Genomic DNA, 22,036 nt, shown 5'->3' with positions numbered 1-22,036 from the left:
CTAGTCCCTGTACATTTGAGGTTCTATAATTTTGCCATGTACAATGGGGTGGAACAAGTGAGACCTCTTCTGGTGCACAGTCAGTCTTGCACTTTGTTCTTGGACTTTATATTCTGGGCAGAATTTTGAATCCAACGCTGACATGGAATAAGAACCTTTATACAATTCCTGAGAGGCTACAGTGAAGAGGAGCTGGTTGGTGTATCTATGTTCAAAAGAAACAGTAGTCTTCATCTTTTTGCACCTCATTTGTACAATCATTCAGCTTTACTGATGAATGTAGAGACAATACTAAGAATAAATTATAAATAGAGGTGAATATATGCAGTTTATGGGGATTAAAAAGAAACGTGAAAATGGCAGATCACTGAATCCTAGCTAAGTAAATTGAACATGTATTTCCTAACCTCAGTTATGAGATATTTAAACTTTACTGAGAAGGTGTTTTTGTCCATAATCTGAGAAAAAAGCAGTCATTACTGGCAAAATAAAAACCACCATTGCTTTATCGAGTGTTTCTTTTACACTTCCCTCATGAAATCTTCATTAAAAAAAAAAAAAAAAAAAAAAAAAAAAAAAAAAAAAAGTAGGAAAAAGTATTTCTTTGGCTGGAGAGCTGCCATTAATAAATCTCTATTATCTGGGAAGGCCGTTCTGTTTACTGCCCCAAATGGAAATGGAAATATGTTTTGCCATACTTGAATTTTCTGAGAAGTATTACTTCATGTGTTTTCATGTCTTTGATAGAATTATTTAGTGTACATATTTAATATTCAAACGAGCTGAATTGGTTTGGCTTTGTCTGAGGGGTTTATTTGCCAGGATGTGTATGTTAGCACTCATGCTCTTATAGTGCAGCTTCTCACCACTGCCACTTGCCATTAGCACACCGATACTATGCCAGATCAATTAAATGCTTCCTACTGCAAATTTATCAGTAATCAAGAGTGAATGTATTTCACCCCCGCCTCAGTCTCTCTTGTCTGAGCCTTGGCCCCACCCCCATGCCGGTTTCCCCTTCCTCGCAATGCTCTGGGAAAGAAAGTGCAGGTACCCCTCCCTTGCTTTATTTAAATTCGCTTCCTTCTGCCCTGCTTTTGGCCCAGGGAAGCGCATGAGTGAGGCAGGTGGCTCATCTGCGAGCCTGGCCAGCCCTACTGCTCCCGGAGGCGGGCGGGAGCGGCCGCTCGCGCTGCATCCCGGTATTCCTGCCGCCTGCCCCTCTCGGCGCCTGAAGCCGCCTGCCTCGGGCCGCCTTTGGCATGCACGGACACTGCCGGCCCGGCGCAGGAGACTGCTGCTCTGTGCAGGCGGCTCGGCGGCTGCCGCTGCCCCCCCGCGCCCAGCCCAGCCCATCCCAACCCAGCCCATCCGAACCCAGCCCAGCCGAGCCCAGTCTCTGCCCTGCGGCAGCGCGGGCGGGACGCGCCGAGCGTGGGATGCCCGCGCCCCGGAGGGCGGCTTTGGCGGTAGGCGCTGTCAGGTCTGCGGCTGATCTCCGGTGGGATTTGCGGACAGTCATGAACCAGACCGAGGCTCCCCGGCCACTCAACTGGACCATCCGGAAGCTGTGCCATGCCGCCTTCCTCCCCTCTGTCAGACTCCTTAAGGTACGGTGAGAGCCCGCTTTGCGTTCGAGAACCGCTGTCTGCTGCTAAGCACCTGCTTGGAGGGCTGCGGTCGCTGTTGCTGGAAAGTTAATTTAGAAATAGTCCCAACTTTATTATTAATTACCTTGCCTGCTACCTTTAAAAACCCCTTGTGAGTACCTGAAGGTACCAATATTGTGCGCCTGTACTCTATTCAGTGTGTTTGTCTGCCTATAAAGATCTATGAAAGGGGTAAAAAAGAAAGTAAGGGATGGTGGATATCATCTGTGCTTCAATTTGCTTTGTCTCATCAAGCTGTGAACTTCCAGGGATGAAGAAGGTGTCTGTTTCTAAGGCGTGTTCCTTTGTGAGCATCCCTCTGCTATCTGTTCTTTATCTAGCCCCTAGGCATTACCTGAAAATCCACTACCACTCTGACCAACTTGTAAGTGGAGCAATATGTGGGTGGAAAAAAATTATCTTGGTTTGCTGAAAGCTGTACATAGGGTAAGTTAAAAAGACTGTCAGTGCAGACAGCATCAGTGAAACTGAAACTTTCTGATATTTTTTAATTTGTTTAAACTAAGTGTCACAGTTTTGAAGGTGCTTTTAAAAGTGTTTTTAATGTGCTTTCCAAGGAAATAATTATTTTCTGCTTGAAAAAAATTATTTGGCATTATATACTGTGGAGGGCTCTTATTCTCAGCATGCAAAGTACCATTACTGCTGTGTGCCCCACTGAAGCCCTTTTAGAGGCAGTTTTAGCTGGAAAAGAAAATCTCTTGAATCAACTTTTTGGTGAAAAATAGGTTACAATAAGCTGAAAAAAACAGGTTACATTAACCTGAGAAGTCTTTTTTGTTCTTGGAACCTCTTAACTGGATTGTACAATGAAATTTTAAGCAATATACTAATATCCCTGCAGGCTTTTTTTAATAAAATGCTTTATTCATTATAATATTTATCTCATTTCGTCATAGTGTTTTATAGTTTTGGGTTTGAAATTAGTATGCAGCTAGGTAAAGCATGGCTAGTCTGACAGTATATTAGATGGTAATGTTTGATATAACCATTTGCTTTTGTGTGAGTAGCTTGGAAATTAGGTCAGTTCTTACTACTGCAACATGCTTGAGCAGTAGTATAGCGTATGACATTGCACGTAGAAGACATATGTTGTATGTATAATTATTGTACATATGATTCACAAGTGACCATACTGTGCATCCTAGCAGGTATTTTCACATCCTCACAGGAGGGGGCTACAGTTGAAAAATAGTTCTATTTCCAAACCAGACGTATGGCTACTAGGGGAGTAAATTGTGAGCATCTCCAAGGAACAAAAAAAGAAAAAACTTAGATTTCTGAAAAATGAAAACAGTAACTAATACAAAAGAATATGCAAACTTTACAAGTCCGATGCTTTTAGAACAACATAATTTTGCCAAGGTGTGAAGACTCAGATGTGGGGAGTTTACTGTCATTCTCAATACCTGTGGATCAGGGGCTGTGGGGGTCAAATCTGCAGTATTTCTTCTTTGGCAGATGAATGTTGCCCCATGTGTATGGTTTCTCTTCATTGCTTATTAAGGATGAGCATTGTGATTCATTATTAAAACAGCTGACTAAAAAGGATTTTCTGAAGCTACAGCTATAACCCATTAGGGAAAGATAGTGACTAGGCCCTGCAGAGTTAAAAAGAGCAGGGAAAATAACCAGAGATAAGCAAGCTCTGCACAGAGGGTGTGCAAGGTGTGGGAAAGACCACAGCAAAAAAGGTGGAATTCTGGCTCCTCTCTCAGCTCATGAGCAGTGCTCGTTGACTAGAGAGGGAAATGCATGCATCAGCACCTTGAAGGCTTCTCCTAAAAAGCTTACATTTTTGCCCCTTCTCTTTGTCTTTTGTCATTTAATGTGTTTAAAGCAAATGACTGATATAAGAACAGGGGCCCATTGTCTGAATTCCATCAGCCAACCTAAGGAAATTCTCCTATCAGAAAGGAAAGAGTGTAGTAACAGCAGCACTAAATTACCAGAGGAGTAGTGTAAATATTTTCCTGCATACAAAATATGCTTTTATATTTTGTGCTTTTCTTGCTAAAATAAAGAAGAAACTTTTTTTTTCTAAGTGAAAGGTTCTCCTCTAAATCCAAAATCATTGGAAACGCAAATGCAGTAATCTAAGCTCATTTTTTTGAAATCGCTCGGTTTCCAATTAGATTAAGTGGTCCTAATGCAATATTGTTTCTAAGCAGAAAATGCTCTCAATAGCAAAATAAACTTTGCAAAGCCTGATATGTTATGGCACATTTTTATTATGAAATGCTTTACCTATCATTGTCAAATCTATTCAATGTACATTGTAAATTTAGTTAGAGTAAGAAAATGTAAAACACTATTCTGTCTTTTTAATTTCTATACTTACTTTAGTCTGCCAGAAAAAAACTAAATTATCATTAAGTTCCAAGATAAGCTTTTCCCTGAACTTGTAAGGTTGAGAGATAGCTAAGATTTCCTCTTTTACACACACAAAAATTCCCTTTGACATTACCTGAACCTTCCTAATAAAAGGCATGAACTTTTCAATTATTTCCATGTCTTTTCAATGAAAAAATTTTAAAGTTCTTATCCTGTGGATACAATTTAAATGTAGCATCAGTGGTTTTATAGTGATGGATCTAAATAAATTGAAATCTTAATAAACTGAAATCTAGAACTACATGGAGGCAAGGCTCTTTGTGTTGTCTTGAAATTACTGTTTTAAATAGGTACTGAGAGGAGTTATTCAGCAGGTGTGTTAAGCTCTCATTCCACCCTGTTGAAATGGATGAACAGTGCTCAGTTGCATCAACTTACATTGCATAGAGCTCTGGCCACAGTGGTCTCATTTAACTTAGATAAGCTAGATTGTAGATGTGTCTAGTTTTGTTCCCTTTGCTTTTCTTCCAAGTGTGTTCTGTTCTAACTCACTTCACTAATACTGTCATGTTAGGTGTAGTTGTATATCCTGTTTTCTCAGTTTTTTATTTTCTGACAGTTGAATACTAGGAGCGGCATTGGAAGTACAGATTGAAACGATTTATTGGAGAAGATTTTTACCACTTGTGTCATCAGCTCATCCTTCACTGCTCCCATTTATTTCCTCTAATAAGTTACTTCCTATAGCACATTCTATGCTGGTATTTTTTGTAGTTTCAATATGCTTAAAACACACTAATATACTGCTTAACCGTCCTGTCAGAAATAAGGACTAAGAATTGCCTAGTGCAGAGAGGGTGGCTTTGAGCAGAATTGTCATTCTTTTGAGATAATCAGGCTAGTTTTAAAAAACGCAGACATTTTAGAACAATGTTTTGGTTCTTAAGAAATGTATGAATGAATGAATGACTTTATGCTAAAGACTTCACCCATAGGGCACTGTGCCCTAGGAGAGGCTGCAAGATGTTGTACTTGTGCTTGAAACAGATATAAGGTATGCCATGTAATCAAGAAATGAGGAATATGCTCAAGAAAAAATAAATAAGTAAATAAACAGAGAGTAGAAGAGGACTGAATAGAAAGAGGTCTATAGTGTGCAATAAGGTTAACACCACAGATTTATAGATGTGCAAATGTAGAAATACTGTATGAACTATTTGAAAATCAACAAATTACATACTTTTTTTTTTTTTCCCCTAATAAGACAAGTAAATTTTTCATAATAAATCTAGCTTGCATGTCAATAACTTGGCTTGTAAGGCAGGAACTTTGGAAGGACCAGAGGAAAGGAAATGAGTCAATCAGAAGAAATACTGAGGGAAATGCTTGGCCATTCTTCTCCAACATACAGCTTGGCAAAAATGCCACCTTAGCTCTACCAAATAAATAAGTACATTTAGCTGACCTGGCAGTAGTCTATGCTAGCTCCTGAACTGGTCAAAGATTAAAGATATAGACACTAAATTTTGAACCAAATTAAAAACTAGGTCTTTTTTTATTTTTTTTTTTTATTAATTGCCCTATCAAGAATGTGCAAGTTAACCCAAGAGAAAATTAAAATCCTGAAAATAGCTCATTGGAATTAGACACAGTGTCTTTTTGAATGTGACAGTACATAGATAGGAAATTTTCACGGGGCTGATGTATCTGAATAAAAAGGGTGGACATATTTCTCCTGCTGCAGCAAGTTTGGTTATGTCCATAAAGAAGGTGTCTACAGGAATTAAGATTGGGAAATGCCAGGCAGGCGTTATGAAGGTATATGGTGAAATACCACAGTGTTCAATGGCTTACATCAACTAAAATTGCACTGCTATTTGATAACCAAATATAATTTTATTCAGGATAATTTTAAAAGAAATCTGATTTGGCAAACTGGGTGAAGAATATTGTTTTTCCAGAATGGTGGAAGAATGAGTATGTTCTTTACTAAACAGTAATATTTATATTTCTGAAGCTACTACTGTGAGAAAAAGAGATTATAAGAGAGAAGAAACTTGCATTTTTTGGAAGTAATTGTATTTCTCAAATAGATTGGGGAAATTAAAAAAAGTTATTGGACTGATAGAACATCCTATATTCAGTAGAGATACTTTTAATAAAGCATTTTTGAAAAAACTTGAAAGGTGAATTTGTGTGCCGTAATTATGAGAGGATAATATTAGATTGTGTGGTCTTCAAAACAGAAGCATAAGCTTTTTATTAGCTAACATGAGAAAATGAGCAAAATTTAAACACAAAGGCAGTAAAATTCTAAGATTTTGTTTGCTCTTTGTTACTATTTTGATGTCCAAATAGTGCTTAATTTAATTTAGTATGCTTAATAATAAAAATTCTTCTTATTATTTTAGTTAGTGTACAATATCACCCTTCAAACGGCAACAAAAGGAGAAGACAGGTTTACTTAGTCTTGATTGAAAAACTGAGATTCTTGAAACAGATCCTAATGCATACAGTTATTGTTACAGAGGTGGTATACCAATGTTTTTGAAAGCAGTATGCACAATACCAACAGTAAATCAGGGTATAGTTTACCTGTATCAGCAGTCAGCTTACTGAGTTAAATTGTAATAATGAATGAGCCAACACTATGCATCCCTCAGGAGGATTTGATGCATTTGGAGAAGCCCTTAAGATCCAATTGACACACAGGCACGGAGAAAGTATCAGTCAGTGTGACAATCTTTTTACAAATTCACTAATAGAAAAACTAGTCACACCTCTGCGTATGGTGGGATGCTGTGTATGGTGTGAAATACAGATGAGTTACAGTGTCTGTGTAAGTTTATTTAGAAAGAAATAGTTTGATAAACTTCTGTTTTCTTGTCAGAAAGAACATAGTTGTATCTATCACCTTGTAATACATGTTGCATATTTTGATACTGATTCAGCAGGTTTTCTGGAGTGTATTATTTTTCCTTAGGAGCACAAAAGCCATGTTTCCAGCAAAGATAAATACTCAGCATTCTGTTCTGTATTCTGCTCCGTGTGCCATCAGTTTCACAATTTAATGATGGCAGGAAAGAGACCTGGGGCTAGAGCATTGCTATGCCTTTGCAGTCTCCCACTTAATATAAAAAATTCATTTTATACCCTAAATCAGGGGAGCAATGGGTGTTGCAGTGTAGTTTCACAATGCCTTTGCACATGTGTCCTTGCATTACTCTGTTCAGCTGTCAGCTGTGCCTCTAATGCTTCACATCCTATAACAAGTAATGGCAGAATGGTGGTGACATTTCACAGCTGAGGTTGTAGAACTGATAATATGCCTTTTGGAGGTTGCACATTCTCAAAAACTGCTTATTTCTTGAAGTCATGCTTCTCATCAGCAGTAAGTTGAGCTTATCCCTTTAATGTGCCAACTGGGTAGTGGTCATGTGTAAGGGCTTTCTGACAGATTATGCCAGTTCATTTCTTCTGAAGGGAAATGAAATATGAAAGTTGATAATTTTTTTTCATTTATATCTAGCACTCTGTGGTTAATTCTTGGTGCAGTGTACAGTTTTCATGTGACCAGGGGAAATCAGAGGTTGTTGGTTCTTTGCCTTATTGATAGAATCTTTTCCATGAGTATGACTTGGGTTGATGGCCACGGACTTGGAAGAGATGTAGCACTAAATTAGTTTCCACAACAAAGGACATATTCCCAATTAAAAAAAAGATGTGCGGGATAAAACAAAGAGTGTACTGGTGGAGGTCTTTCCATGGAAAAACCTACATGTAAGAGGTAGACACATCAGTGCTCTTTTGATGGCAGAGACTGTAGTCTACTAATGTCATGCAAAGGGAAAAAATAGTTGATTTTCAAGTTGGAACAAGCTCTGTGAATGCAAAGTTTCTTAATTTAAGCCAGGAAAATTTTAGGAGATAAAACCAAAGATTTTCATTCTCAGTATGTCACTACCATATGAGAGCATTAAAAAAAAAAAAAAAAAAAAAAAAAAAAAAGTCATAGAAAAGGTAAGGTAAATTTCCAGTCTTGATGGCAGCAACTATAGTAGAAAAATACTTGCTGTTTAAAATAAGGTATCTGCAACTGCTAGAGGTTATTCTCCTGCACCTAAATATTATTCTCAGTATTTTCCCTTAAGCTGGCTTTCATTGCTGTCTCTACCTTCATCTTAAATACTGTAGTGAGGTTTTGCCTTCCTCTGTGCTGCATGGGCCAGTGGGTTACAGTGATGAAGATGAGGTATCAGAGAAGTACTCTAGGATTTTACGTTTTCTTTTCTGCACACAGTGTTTTGGCTTGATCTCTGCTTCTTATGAGGTTCAGCCTCTTCAGATTTGGGTACTTATAGAGGTGTCAAATGGCACCATTTCCCAGTGGCCTTTAATTGATAAGATGTGAAATATTGCATTAAACTTGCTTATCAGAAAGTAGATGCAAGGTTCCTGATTTGTGACTGCATAAGAGATGATTTACAGAGAAATTAAAATATTTAAAAATTATTTCGATGTGTATTTTTAGAAGAAAAAGTTAAAAGCACTTGTTCTGAGTATTGTTTTAAAATAGTTGTTAAATGCTACTAAGTGGTAGAAATCATACAATCAAGGGATTACATGTACAATGTGTTAGAAGAATCTTGTCCTAAGAGGCATAAGATTTTAATGTTGTTCGGCTATACTGTTCCTTATGTTTGAAAGGGTGCCATGTGAAAAATTCAGGGCACAAGCTTCATAAGCGAAGCTGAGTGTTTTTATTCTACCTGAATTGCTAACAAGACTATGCTACAGTGTAAAAATGCTTTTGGGGCTCTCTGGAAATTTATGTCAAAGCTGATAATAAAGCATGAAATAAAATCATTTTATCAAAAATATCTTTGATCCCTGAAGAAATATAATGATGGGAAACAGTCTGACAAAGTGCTTTTAATAGTGTCAAGGAAGTTACTGAAGAAAAATATCAAGATTCTATTATGTAATAAGAAAAATCACAAGGCTGACTTTTCATTAGCGAGAAGGTGATTAAGTGAAATACTGTTTTTCATTTACCTTTTTCTTCACCTGTTGCTTGTAAATGCAGGGAGGACATGATTCAAGTTACTGACACGTCATAATTAAGAATTTAGGGAGGATCCATTATTTTGTTTCAGAAAGAGCCCTTTTTTTAACTTACTAGTGTGTTGACTTGGTGTGCCATTTTGCCACTGGGTCTGTTGTAATGAAATATCACAGCTATTCTGCTGTACAATGGCTGGATGTTCATCTTTGCATGTAGCTAAATGAGAGACCAAAGCAACTGGATAAATGAATTGCAGGGTTACCTAAGGACCTTTCAGACTGAGTTTCCTGTGGAATTGTATGTAGCTTTATCTTAGGGTTCTGAATAGCAGAAGGAATTTTCCAAATACACTCCTATTCAACTTTTGTATTCAGTACTTCAAATTATTAGGTAGTGTCTTGTTCAAGAAATAACCGGTTTTAGTGAACAGTGTTTTTCTGGTTGCAAGTTGTGCACTCTTACATTAAAAAAGTAGCTATACAACCCAGACATATACTACACTTTTTCTCAGTTTTTTTCCTCCCTGCATTTCTGCCCACCTCTCCTGCTGGCCCTTTTCCTGAACTCTGCATTACTCAAGAATGTTTTCAGATATGTCTCTTCTTAGCCTGTGCTCACAGAAGCAGTAGTGGTGCCAGGTTATGTGCCAATACTGGTGACAACGAAATTGCTACATGCAATCCTACAACTTGACTGAGCCAGCCAAGGAAGAGGTCAACTGGCTGAACTATGGGGTAGGTAGATCATGTATCATAGATTGCCCAAAATGCTTGTTAGACAAGCAGAGCAGTAGTTAAAGGTATCCCTTTGGGTTTGGATGTGATGGCTTTAATTTTGTGCTGTCCTTGATGCCACTAGCTGCAAACTGATACTTCTTGGAAGCCATGCACTTTGTAAATAATTCAGTTCAAATCTAGAATTGTCTTAAATAGAATATGGTGTCATTTTTTAGAGGTCCTATGCTTACCTTCTTCTGTGAGATCAGGATAAATTGAGATATGCTGTGTAAAGACACATGCTTATTCTACTCTACCACTAGAATGGCTTCAACATACATGATTTCTTAAAGGTGCTTTTCTAAGTTCCTGAAGCCATAACCCCCACAGGCAGTCTTTTCAGTGACCCTATGTTTCTGAGGCATCTGCCTGGATCTTTCTTGCTGGCACTTAAAGTCTATGATTTTTTGTTTTTTTCCACTGTGAGCAGAGGGGACAGATGTGGCAGCTTTTCCTGCTGAAATATTCTTGTGCAGTGTTTGGAAATTGGCTAGTTTAATAGATCCAAGATATATGGTTCTTTGTTATCTTCCAATAAAGATTATTAGGTTATTTATTCCACTACATCCTCCATAGAATTAGACTGAGAGTCCCTTGCTGCTCATCTTTTCTCTCTTTCTCTAGGTGTCAGGTAGTTAATGAAAAGATCATCATGGATACATGAGACTTCTGCTCAGTCTTCCATTCCAATCCTAGCTCTATAATCTGGGGAAGGGTTCATAAGGAAACAGGAGGTGTCACAACCCTCCTTCACTTCAGTGTCTTGAAGAGACTGAATAACACTTCCATTAATTTCCTACAACATCTTTCTGATTTACATTTATAAGAATGTGAATTGACTAACAACTATGACTTCAGGGAGAGTTTTGGGAGAGCTCAGTTTCTTTCTATTTGCACAGCAGAAATATTCTCTTTTCTTTGTGTAGCAATAAAAACAATGTTTTCTAATGGCCACATTAGCGAAGAAATTTTAAAACTCAATGTGGGGGACAATCAGCAGCACAGTTCTTATTAGACATTGAATTTCAAGCATATGTGCTACCTTTATTATATACAAATGAGAAAATTTATGTGTATGTGTGTTTTTCTGGAATAAGGTGATTTTGAGCCTTCTAACATAATTGGAGGGGGAGGAGGCATAATAAAAAAAAAAGTTTTCAGAGATATCCTAGTGGGAAATTAAATATGATCAGTTTATTTATCTTGATACATGCTGTTACTTAAGAATATTTAAAGATCTGATCTATAGAGGCAAAATATCCTGTGCAGTTCCTTATTAATGGTAACTGTGGAGCTTTAGCTTATTCAGGATGGGAATAATAAATTGCTCAGAGGGCTGTGGTCACAGTCAAGGGAGACAGACAACGCAACATTGAAGTTCATGTGGCAGAGCATGCCATTTAATGGCGTGCGCAGCTCCTATATAGTCTATTCGGGACTCTGTGTTCAAACCTGATTGGCTGTGATTGGTTACCACCCAGCTCACTGGCCAATAGCTGCCTGCTTACGTTGTCATCGGGGATTGGCTGGTGCCCGCTCTCTGTAGCCAAACCCCTCCTCCTCTCAGTGCCATCTCTGGTCTCACCAGGTTAGTCACGAGTGTGTGAGGCTCACAGTTCAGCTGTTTACTCTTAGAATCTGACAGGTGCTATCACTAACATATAAAATCTAAGGATGAGGTTATTTTCTTTTTGGTTACTCCTGTTTCTTAAGTAGTGCCAATTATTTTTTTAATTTAACATTCAAAAACTCTTTACCAAAACATCCCATGATAAAATATTAAGTGACTGCATCAGTCTGTGGAGTTAGAGGAAATGACAAGGATTACTTTTCACTCAGTATTGTAGTCTGCCACAGATGTAAATACATAGGAAGTCCTTAAGCAACTACTGAAATGAGCAAACACTGCACAAAATTACCTGAAAAATTAGCATCTTGGTACCATGAGGTAGCACAGTCAGTTTCCATTAATTTATTTCCAACTCATCTGCAATCCAGTTTTATCAATGGAGACACACCCAGTTTTTGGGTGGTGTGACCCTTATTCACCAGATAGCAGAGCTTGAAATTTGAAGGATAAACAGCTCAATAGCCCAGGATCTGTATAAAGCACGTTATGTTATTTTGGTTCATGGCTGACTGTGTGATCAGGTTTTCTCTGCTGCAACTACTTTTGTGGATAACCAATGCTGCATTTTTTTCCATGTCAAATCTCATGCACACTCCTCTAAAAATAAATGAGGAGGGCAAGCAGCTGAAGCAGGCTACTTAATATTATTAACTATATATGAGTATCTACAGAGAATCGTGGGGGATATTTATTAATTAAATTGATTAGAAGATAACATAGAAAAAATTGTTTTTCATTTTCTTGAGAAAAAGTATATGTTTCACTATCCATGGCAATTCTAGCCCTTGGTTGGATTGATGCAATCAGAAAATGAGATTTTATCATAGTAAAACCCCATTAATGGTGGAATGTTGGCTCCTGGTGCTTTGAAACTGCATAGTGGTTCCTTTAGCTTGTTTGTGCAGTGCAATTTATCAGTATCAATGGGAATCACTTTAATGTGAAGTTGCTTCCAGCACTGATAACTAGATTATTGTGACAGACATCCCCAGTTCTACTCTTAGCACATGGTATGCTCATTTGAACTCAGAGGTCATTTCATGTCAGGAAGGATTTCTCTCAGTGGTGGTTTAAACTTGGCTGACGTGGCTGTTGACCACATTTCTAGTTCACATTTTCTTCCTTGGCCTTGGATGAAACAAAGTTATATTGGAACACAATCTGAACTAAGATGGCATGTATCTCTTCTACCACAGCATTTCTACCATAATGCTGTTGAATGCGACAGATGTGTATGAATAGTCTAGAAAAGATGTCTGCCAATGACCAGTTTGTGAAGCATGTATTGTGTATCATCTTGAGTAAGGCTATCATGTATTATCCTCAAAGTTGCTTTACAGTGCCTTATTTTTGCGTGCTTGGAATTAATATCCTTGAATGTAAACGGATTTTGCAGAAACTGCTGAGTCTACATACTCTGGAAGGAACAGTCCCAATTAGCAGTAACAGCCTGTTACCTACCTTGTTTCCTAAAGCTGAAGAAATCGAAATTGCTAAGATGAGAAAGTTATAATGGGTCTGTATCAAAACCGTTCCACTAAAATTTCAGCTCTTTCTAGGTTTCCTGTTATGTGCTTCCATGATGCAGTAGGCTGTGCTTCTGAATTTTACATTTGATACGTTTCTCAGACACATTTGAGTAGTTTTCAAATTGACTGTCAAAACACTTGTTTCCTGCTGTGAGGACTTCCAGTTTTCACTGGGAGGCCACAAGCAACAAAACCTAACACACTTGTTTCAGTGTTAAAAAAAACTGGAAAAGTTTCAGTAAGGGATGGGATACTGATAACTCATTTGTGGTATGATATGTGATCTGAATACTCTTGTGAATACACAAATGCTAAAACACATTATGCTTAAAGCAGTGATTACTATATCCCACCTCTTTGCATAACATACGTATTAGCAGATCTCTGTTCGTACTACTTAGGTTTTTTTAATTCATTCATAGAAGTGGGTTATGCAAAAATAAAAATTTGAAGGTAGGTTGACAACAGAGATGTTGACAAGACTTTATAAACAAATAAAGCAGACAAAAAGAGAAAAGTTAAAATTAAAGAAATTTCTTTGGATTTCATACATAAAATAAAATACGAATACATTTAGAGCGTTGTATTACTAGTATTAGTTTGTTGCAGGAAGTTTATCTAATCAAGTGAATCCTTTCACTAGCTACTGTTTTCTGTCTGCTTCCTGATCTCATTCTGGGGAGAACAGATTAATATTCCTGATTTGAGCTAAAATTAGTTAGCTCATTCATGTATACTTGGAATCATAAAATTACAGAATATCTAGGATTGGAAGGGACCCATAAGGATCATGGAGTCATCATTGACTCCAAAACTCTTGATCCTTGCAGAACTTTTAAAACTAAACCACACGACTTAATCAGTCAGACCTAGAACTTTGACAGACTTGGTGCCCTGACTGCTTCCCTGTGGAGCATGATCCAGTGACCAACCACCCTCTGGGTGAAGAACCTATTCCTAATGTCCAATCTGTACTTCCTCTGAGGAAGCTTCAATCTCTTTTCTTGTGTTCTGTCGCTGTTTACCAGGGAGAACAGATGAGCCGTTCTTCCTTAGCTGCCCTCGTTGAGGAAGCTGTAGGCTGTAATGGGATCATCCCTCAGTCCCTCCTCTTCAAACTGAACTACTACTAACCTTAACTACTCTTTCTCAGTTTTGCTCTTGAGGGATCTTGCCAAATCCCTTGCTGTGGGGGTGCTCTCCACCCTCTGATCCCCAGTTTGTACGTACAACAAGGATAATAATTTCTCAGACGCAGAATCCAGCACTTCCTCTTGTTCAAATTAATGTGACTGCCTAGCTCTCCAGTCTGTCAGGGTTGTCTCTAAGGCGTTTCTATCTCAAGAGAGTTCACAGCTCCTCCTAGTTTAGTGCGGTTGGCAAAATGACTGAATTTACATTCGGCTGCTGCATCTAGGTAATTTATACAAACATTAAAACAATACTTGACTTCCCAATTGCTGTTTTACTTTCAATACTTGAAATTGTGGTGGAAACTGTAGTTCATGGTGGACAGCAAGGTTGAAGAGGAGGCAGGAGCATGCTGTTTCAACAGAGAGGACTAGTTGCATCCTGCACTCTGTTAGAGTTGAGGGCAGCAGGGGTCAAGGGAAGTGGTTAAATCTGAAAGATTCTATTACTCTGGTATAGTACAAAATAGTCCTATCTCTCTATTTGTGAGAACATATCTGAGTGCTGTGTCTCCAGTTCTAGGGTCCCGAGAACAAGAGGCAAATGGACTTTCTGAAGTTGGGTCTGGTGGAGACCACTAAACTTGTTAGGGAGTTTCGCACATGATATGCAAAAAAGCACTTGGTTTTTTCAACTATGGGAAAGGAAGGTAGAAGGGAAATCATATATATGCCTTTATATACCTAGAGGGAGGGTCCAGAAGTGATGAAGCCAGACATTTTTTATTCTAAGATTCTGAGTGTCGGGACAAGAGTAATGGAAACAAGTTGTTGTGACAAGCATGTGTAAGGACTGAAACAGGTTTTGTGGACCTGAGCAGCCTGATCTAACTGGAGAAATCTTAGAGTTTATGCCTTCCTAATTTGATTTTTCACTCCAACATTATTTGAGTTTTCAAAATGGAGCAAAGACTGTTACTTTTCAAAGAGAATGTTCTGGTGACTGTTCTGTTTTAAAATGTGAACAAAGATATATTTTTAAACACAGAACAGCACTGCAACTGCAAGGCTGTTATCATAGAAGCTTCTTGAATTCATGAGTTGTCAGAAGAACCTTCTAAAGTTACTTTCAGTGCTTAGTGGCAGCAGATACATCAAGGACAAAGGTGACAAGCTGTATGTACCTGTAGATACTAAGCAGAGTGGTTTCTAGGTATACATTACATTGCAGTTATGTTCTGGATTTGTTTGGCAGTAATGGCTTTGCAGCTGAGTGTCTCATGAATTTGTTGGGATGCCTGATTGTATTACTACTGAAGAAACTGATTTGCAGCAACTGGCAGCTTTCACAAAGTTCAAAGAGCCGCTGTGTCTCTGACTCTTACACGTGCTAGCAGTTCAGCTAGCAATTTTTATCAGCCTCATGCTGTCAAGCTGTTTGTTTCTGTGACCTACTTCATTTCAATTTGAATGTTTACTTGTTTTGCACAGCGACACACAGTAAGGCTATCCATCATTTCTTTGGCTGGACTTCTTTTGATTGATTTTGAATAGGTCTGAGGCACCACTCACAGCTATGGTGGAGGAAGCATTCCTAAGCATCCTGAGGCAGGATTTTTTGTCTTCAGGCTCCATCTATCTCCTTCCCAGAGAGAAGCACAAGGATCCTTATTGTCAGCTAACCACGACTTTGTGCTGCTGCAATCATGGCTGCAAGGGTGCTAGGAAAATGGTATGAAGAAAGACGAAGATCAAAGGCTCTGGGATCTCCTGTGTTTTAGATCTCCTTTGGACGTTTCTGCTGTCTACTGCAGAGGCAGTGGTTGATGTCAGTTGGTGTGGAGCACAACTGGGTGGAAATTGAAAGGTCTCAAAGCTCTTTGAGGTAGCTCTGACAGGGGCCTCAGGCTCTTGGTGAAATCGTCCCCAGTCATCTCAATTTAAATGGTCTCATTCCAGCCCTAAGCTGTGGTGGGCCTAACACCCCACATTAGTTTACACAGTCAACTTCATGATCTGCATAGTGGCTGGGGCAATCAGAGCTCAAAGCCTTGGATAAATCCTTACACGGGGATGCAAAAGTAATCAGGTTTATTTATTATTTCTTTTGAGGGGGGAGAAAGCACCAACAGGATCTGTGGAAGACTTTCTAGTCTCACTTGAATCATTCTGAGTGGTAAAAGAATTGTAAGCAGTCAAGGAATCTGAGTGGTACATTAGTTCCCTTTTGATTTTGTTCAGATGGACAATTTAAACAGCTTTATTTCTACAGATTTGTACATACTGTACATTTACACTCTGTTAAAGCATACTTTTCGGGGAAAAAAAACTATTTTAAAACCTAAGCTCTGTTTTCCTTAGTCTTCAATGAAGAAAAATATATAGTAAAAACGTTTTTATGGCTAAATAACCCCCCTTGCAGAGTGCACTGATATGTCCAAATTTTCAGGATAAGCTACTGTTTCCTTCTCAAAAAATGTGCACTGTGCTTGAAGAATTAATCAGGGTGTTAATAAAGAAAATAGAAGCAAAAGTGTTTTCTAGTGAAATTAGGTGTGAAATTAAGAACTCAATTCTTTCAACCTCTCTGTTCCTTTTTCAAAGTAAAACATGACTACTACCTCACTACCTCTCTGAACACCTGAGGAATTATTTCTTCATTACTTACACTGGGAATCATACCCATCAATTGCTTTTTGTTGTGTAGGTTTTACTTTTGATTTCCTGCTGTTACACATCCATCATCTGGAGTTGCTTTTAATCCTACCGTGCATTAGTAAACCAGTGCTATGGAAGAGTCACTCAACTCCAACAGAGTTGAATATATTCCCATTATACATCTCCCTGTAGATTGTGCCTCATGGCACTTAAGAATGAAAATGGGTATACAATCTGAAGATGGACATACAGTGTAGGAGATCACAAGTATCAATCCTGTCTTGTAAGGTATGTGAAATAAAATCTGTGTCTGCCAAAGGTCCGTTTGTTCAGACAAAATGTCTTCAGAAGTCTCCAGCTTGCTAATAGCTCTATACTGAGGTACTGAAACTCAGACCTCCTGACCCAAGATGGTTTCAGTTGCTCTGGAAGAATTATCTTCCTTCTGTTTTCCCATCAGTTGGTCAAAGGCTGCTTTCTATTTCTTCTCTCCTTGAAAGATGCGCTAATGCCTAAGAGGAAGCAAAGTATGAACTCAGTCGATTCCTCTGAGGGATCTTGGAGGATCCTTTCTGAAGTATTAAAGTTGTGACACCCGCATTTTTTTCCAGAGTTAGAAGACCTAGTGAGATGACCCCACTTTCGAAGTTTGAAAGTTTTAATCCCCTGTTAAGGTTGTGCAGCTCTATCCATCTAAATGACATGTGAGTTATTCACCAATGACTCACCAGGCCTTGGGCATTGGTGATGCTTTGAGCTCTGCTTTTTCTTCCCTTTAGCACATGGTAAACGGTTTTGTGAAGGGGTATAGAGATCCATTTCCCAATATAGAGCCCAAACAAGCATAAACCCTCTAAGAACATTTTAATTGTTAGAACCTGAGAACAAACAAACCTACAGACAACAATTTTTTTTTCCCAAGTCTAGGAAGAGGAAATGTGAAGACACATAAGGAGAACAACATAACAACACTAAGGTCAGTGAAATGAAGGAGGGAGAGGTGCTCCATATTTCAGAGCTGAAATTCTTCTACAAATTGTGGTGAGGACTGCAATACATGAAGTGTATTATAGGACTATAATACAAGGAAGTGTGTAGGGGTATGCAGAGATCCCTTGCAGCCCATGAGAAAAAAGTGCTGGCACTGGAGTGGGTCCATGCTGGAAAGCTGTAATCTAGTGGGAAACCCAAATGAAGGGAGAAGACTCTTGCTTCCAGAAATAGAAAGAGGACCCTTGCTTCCTTAAAAGACTACATCCCATGGACTAAAATGACCCACGCCATGTAGTTTGGGAAGACTATTTTTGCCTGTGGGAGGGACACACGTTACAGCAGGCTAGGCAGGACTGCTTCTCATAAAAATTAGAGCCACATTGGAAAAGTTCTCAGAGAACTTACTCCTGTGTGATATCCCCATGGCATAGCAGAAAAGACTCCTCTCCCTAAGTGAACTAAAGGAAGATTTCAAATGAAAAACTGCCCAAAACTCTTATGCCCTGTCTGCCTGTGCTGCCAGTGGGAAGGGAGGAAGGGCTGGAGGGAGGAAAAAGGTGTTCTAGAGGTTTACTGTAGTTCTCATTGTCTTCTTTTAATTATTTTATTAATTTTTCTTTTTGCCATTTAAATTTGAGCCTATTTTGCCCTAAAAGTGTTTCTACCCAATCCTTATCTTAACTCAAGAGCCATTTGGTTTTTCTTTCCCCTTCCTCTGCTCAACTGTAGCAGATGAGAATGACTAAATGGTTTATTGTGGGTGCCTGGCTCTTAGCCAATGTCAAACCACGACAAGATTGGATATGTTTTAATCAGAAACAATTGAGAGAAACATGGATATGTATAATCTGTTGAAGGTTTCATCTATTGAAGGCTTTGAATTATTTAAATATAATAGAAACAGATCTTGGTTTTCTTCTTAAAATATTTTTTCAACAGGAGCTGGAAACAAAACTCATTGCACTGAATTAGGGTGGTTTACTCTGTTTTTGAATGAAAAAAGATAAATATTATCTTTCTTAAAATATGCTCTGTTGTGTGATAAAGTATAGCAGTTCTGATACAATTAAAATTAAAAAAATCTTGGATTCTTAATTAATGTTTGGATCATTCATCATTACTAAATATGGTGTACTCTGTCATTTCCAACTGTTGTTTTAGAAATACCATATTCATCTCCATATTTTATAAACCCATGTTCGGATTTGTACTGATGAAAAGTTGTAGAAACCTAGGGCAGTAGCTTCTCAGTTTGTGAAGCTTTCACGTTTTATGAGCCAACAAAATTGAGATTGATTAATTGACAGAGAGAATTCAAGGGAGGAAAGTAGGTAGCATTAATGATTCAAGTGTATATCAGATGAACTGGTACTTCAGTACAGAGTTAGATGGACTGAGTAGGTTTTGCTGATGGAACATATAAAGCTTCAGCTCATTTATATCATCACTAAGAACCAACAATTATGTCTCAGGCAAATGCAAAAATTAGCTACGTAATTATGAAGCTTTCATTAAACTAAAATTTTCATCAGAATGCAAGAGCTTTACTATACAAATAATAATCTGCCTGTTGTTAATCCTTGCATTAATCACACAAAAATACATTTATCTGAGATTAACCAAAAAAAAAAAAAAAAAAAAAAAAAGCCATGTTTATCACACTCACATCTCTGCAGAAGCAAACAAAAGATATAAACAAAATGAGCTTAAGAGAAACACTAATTTGTTTAAACCATGTAATTACTACAATCAGATGCCTGATAAAGGAAAAATAATTAAGAGAAAACATTGTTACCCTCTTCAGAATGACATTTTGTTAGGATATGGTTATCTCACCCCAAGAAATGTGATAATAACCATCCTCCAAGTTCTAACTCATCATACCACTGAGGTTCATGTACAACATGTACAGCATAGAGACATAGTTTATTACAAAACACGCATTGTTCGCAGTTGTAATCTTGGTAGATTTTTATTCTTGTTGTATAATGTCATCTCATTGTAATTTATAGTCTTTAGTGTTTTCCTGACCGGAGCCATATTGGCAAAATAGAAATTAGTCCCATATTTCTGGCTCTGTCCGTTGTAGACTTTGGGTTACCACTACCTATGGCACAAACATTTTGCTGTTGTGCTTGGATGTGAATGCATAAAATGGATTAGGTTGTTGAAATATGAATGGTGATTTAAAAATAAAGCCTTTGGGCAGTTTCAGAGATAGCACATTATAAGCTGGGGGTTTTGGTTTGTTTTGTGGGTTTTTTTTTTAAATAGATAATATCCTGTGTAATCTGATATATTGATTGCTTCTCTTTGGGCCTTGTACATAACGCAAGTTGTAACCTACTCAGTTGTCTGAATTTTCATAAGGTGAAGTCTTCCAGATGTGGTTTTTTCTTTTCATTTGTTCTTAATGTACTGTGGTGGAGATAAAGCTGTCTTTTTTCCAGAGTGATATTGCTGGACTGATGCATTCATTTGGTATCATCAGACATGGATGCGTCTGGCAATATTTCAGATTAGATGAAATTCTAGTCCAAATCCTACAGAGATGACCAGGGAAGGTGCTTGTACAGACTATGCTGAGGTCACACTGAATTAGTGCTAATTTTTCAGTCTCTATATCTGGATTAGACTGGGATTCATTAGATGTAGTCTTATTTTGTAGAATTTATTTGATCTCTTTTTGTGTACTTATCTGCAAATAATTTATGACCAATGGAAAAAAATTACTTTGAGCCACTGGTGAAAGTCTTGTCTCTCACAAATCTGCTGTGTGTTATTTTACAGAAAATGTGTGATGAAAATGTGATATTTTAGTGGACTTACAAACATTCTTATCCTTCAGTTGATTTAAAGTATTTTTAACAGTGAATTCACTTCAGTTGTGATTGTTGCTTGGGTGAAACTAGTGAAGACAAGGCAGCTTCCATTTGATTTTATGACAATTAACTTTGGTTAATTGTGAGTGACATAATTTTTTTGAGTGACATAATTTTTTCACTTTCCTTTTCATAGAATCATAGAATTGTTAAGGTTGGAAGAGACCTTTAAGATCATCAAGTCCAACCAACAACCCAGCACTATCACCATTTTCAACAGTAGATTATATCCTCAAGTGCCATATCCCCAAAGTTTTTGAACACTTCCAGGATGATGAGTCCACCACTTCCCTGATCAGTTCCACTGCTTTACAATCCTTTGTGTGATTTTTTTCCCCAAGTATATATCTAAACCTCCTGTGGTGGAAGTTGAAGCCATTTCTTCTTGTCCTGCCACTTGTTACCTGGGAGAAGAGACCAAAGCTCACAGCAAAGTCCTTTCAGGTAGTTATAGAGAGCTGTAAGTCCCTTCCCTCCATCCTCCCTCTTTTCTCTAGGCTAAGCACCCCCATTTCCTTCGGCCACACTTCACAGGACTTGTGCTCCAGACCCGTCACCAGCTCTGTTGCCCTTCTCTGGACTTGGTCCTGAACCTCAATGTCTTTCTTGCCATGAGGGGCATAGAACTGAACACGGGACTCCAGGTGTGGCCTCACCAGTGCTGATCACTGCCCTGGTCCTGCTGGCCACACTCTTGCTGATACAGGCTAGGATGCCTCTGCTTTTCTGGCCAGCTGGGCACATGCTGGCTCCTGTTCAGCTGCTGTCAATCAGCACCCCCAGGTCCTTTTCCACTGGGTACCTTTTCAGCCACCCTTCCCCAAGTCTGTAGCACTGCCTCGGACTGTTGTGACCCCAGAACCCAGTATTGAAACTCATACAATTGGCCTCCCATTGGTCCAGCCTGTCCAGATCCCTCTAGCACATGAGCACTTGGGCCTAGTGTCCTATCCTCTGCAAACTTGCCTCACAAGGTGCACTCGATGCCCTTGTCCAGGTCCCCTTGTCAACCAGGATGTTAAACAGAGCCCTGATACCGAGGCCTGGGGAACACCAACTTGGAGAATATTTGAATATATCTAGTCCAAATACTGTGTTACTGATCTCAGCTGGCAAGGTTTGTAGGCCTTTGGTTACCCTTGCACTTTATGTGTAAGGATCTGTGGTTCTGCTCAGATCAGCTGGCTAATTGCTGTTGGGGAGGCTGACAATGATTCCAGTTCATTGGGTTGCATACAGCATATGAAGATACAGTTGACTTCTTTGTTATCACCTTATGGAGTATCATGAGACATTGCTTGAAGAAACATATTTTTGTTTGATTATCTTACCTAAAACCCTACAATGTGAGAATTTATGACGTACATTG

At 38.5% G+C, this 22,036-nt stretch overlaps 1 protein-coding gene across 1 annotated transcript in view; it reads left to right on the top strand.

Annotated features, from left to right (window-relative positions):
• Positions 1-1,505: 1,505 nt before the first annotated feature.
• Positions 1,506-22,036, top strand: part of TRPM3 (transient receptor potential cation channel subfamily M member 3) — a 265,094-nt gene continuing 244,563 nt past the window's right edge. The window contains exon 1 of the mRNA XM_066340019.1: positions 1,506-1,610. Within this exon, the coding sequence (XP_066196116.1) occupies positions 1,521-1,610 (90 nt within the window). The 5' untranslated portion in view covers positions 1,506-1,520. The remainder of the gene's footprint in view (positions 1,611-22,036) is intronic.

Source organism: Sylvia atricapilla, chromosome Z, assembly GCF_009819655.1.
Source record: "Sylvia atricapilla isolate bSylAtr1 chromosome Z, bSylAtr1.pri, whole genome shotgun sequence".
Classification (NCBI taxonomy): domain Eukaryota; kingdom Metazoa; phylum Chordata; class Aves; order Passeriformes; family Sylviidae; genus Sylvia; species Sylvia atricapilla.
This window is presented reverse-complemented; position numbering and strand designations above follow the sequence as displayed.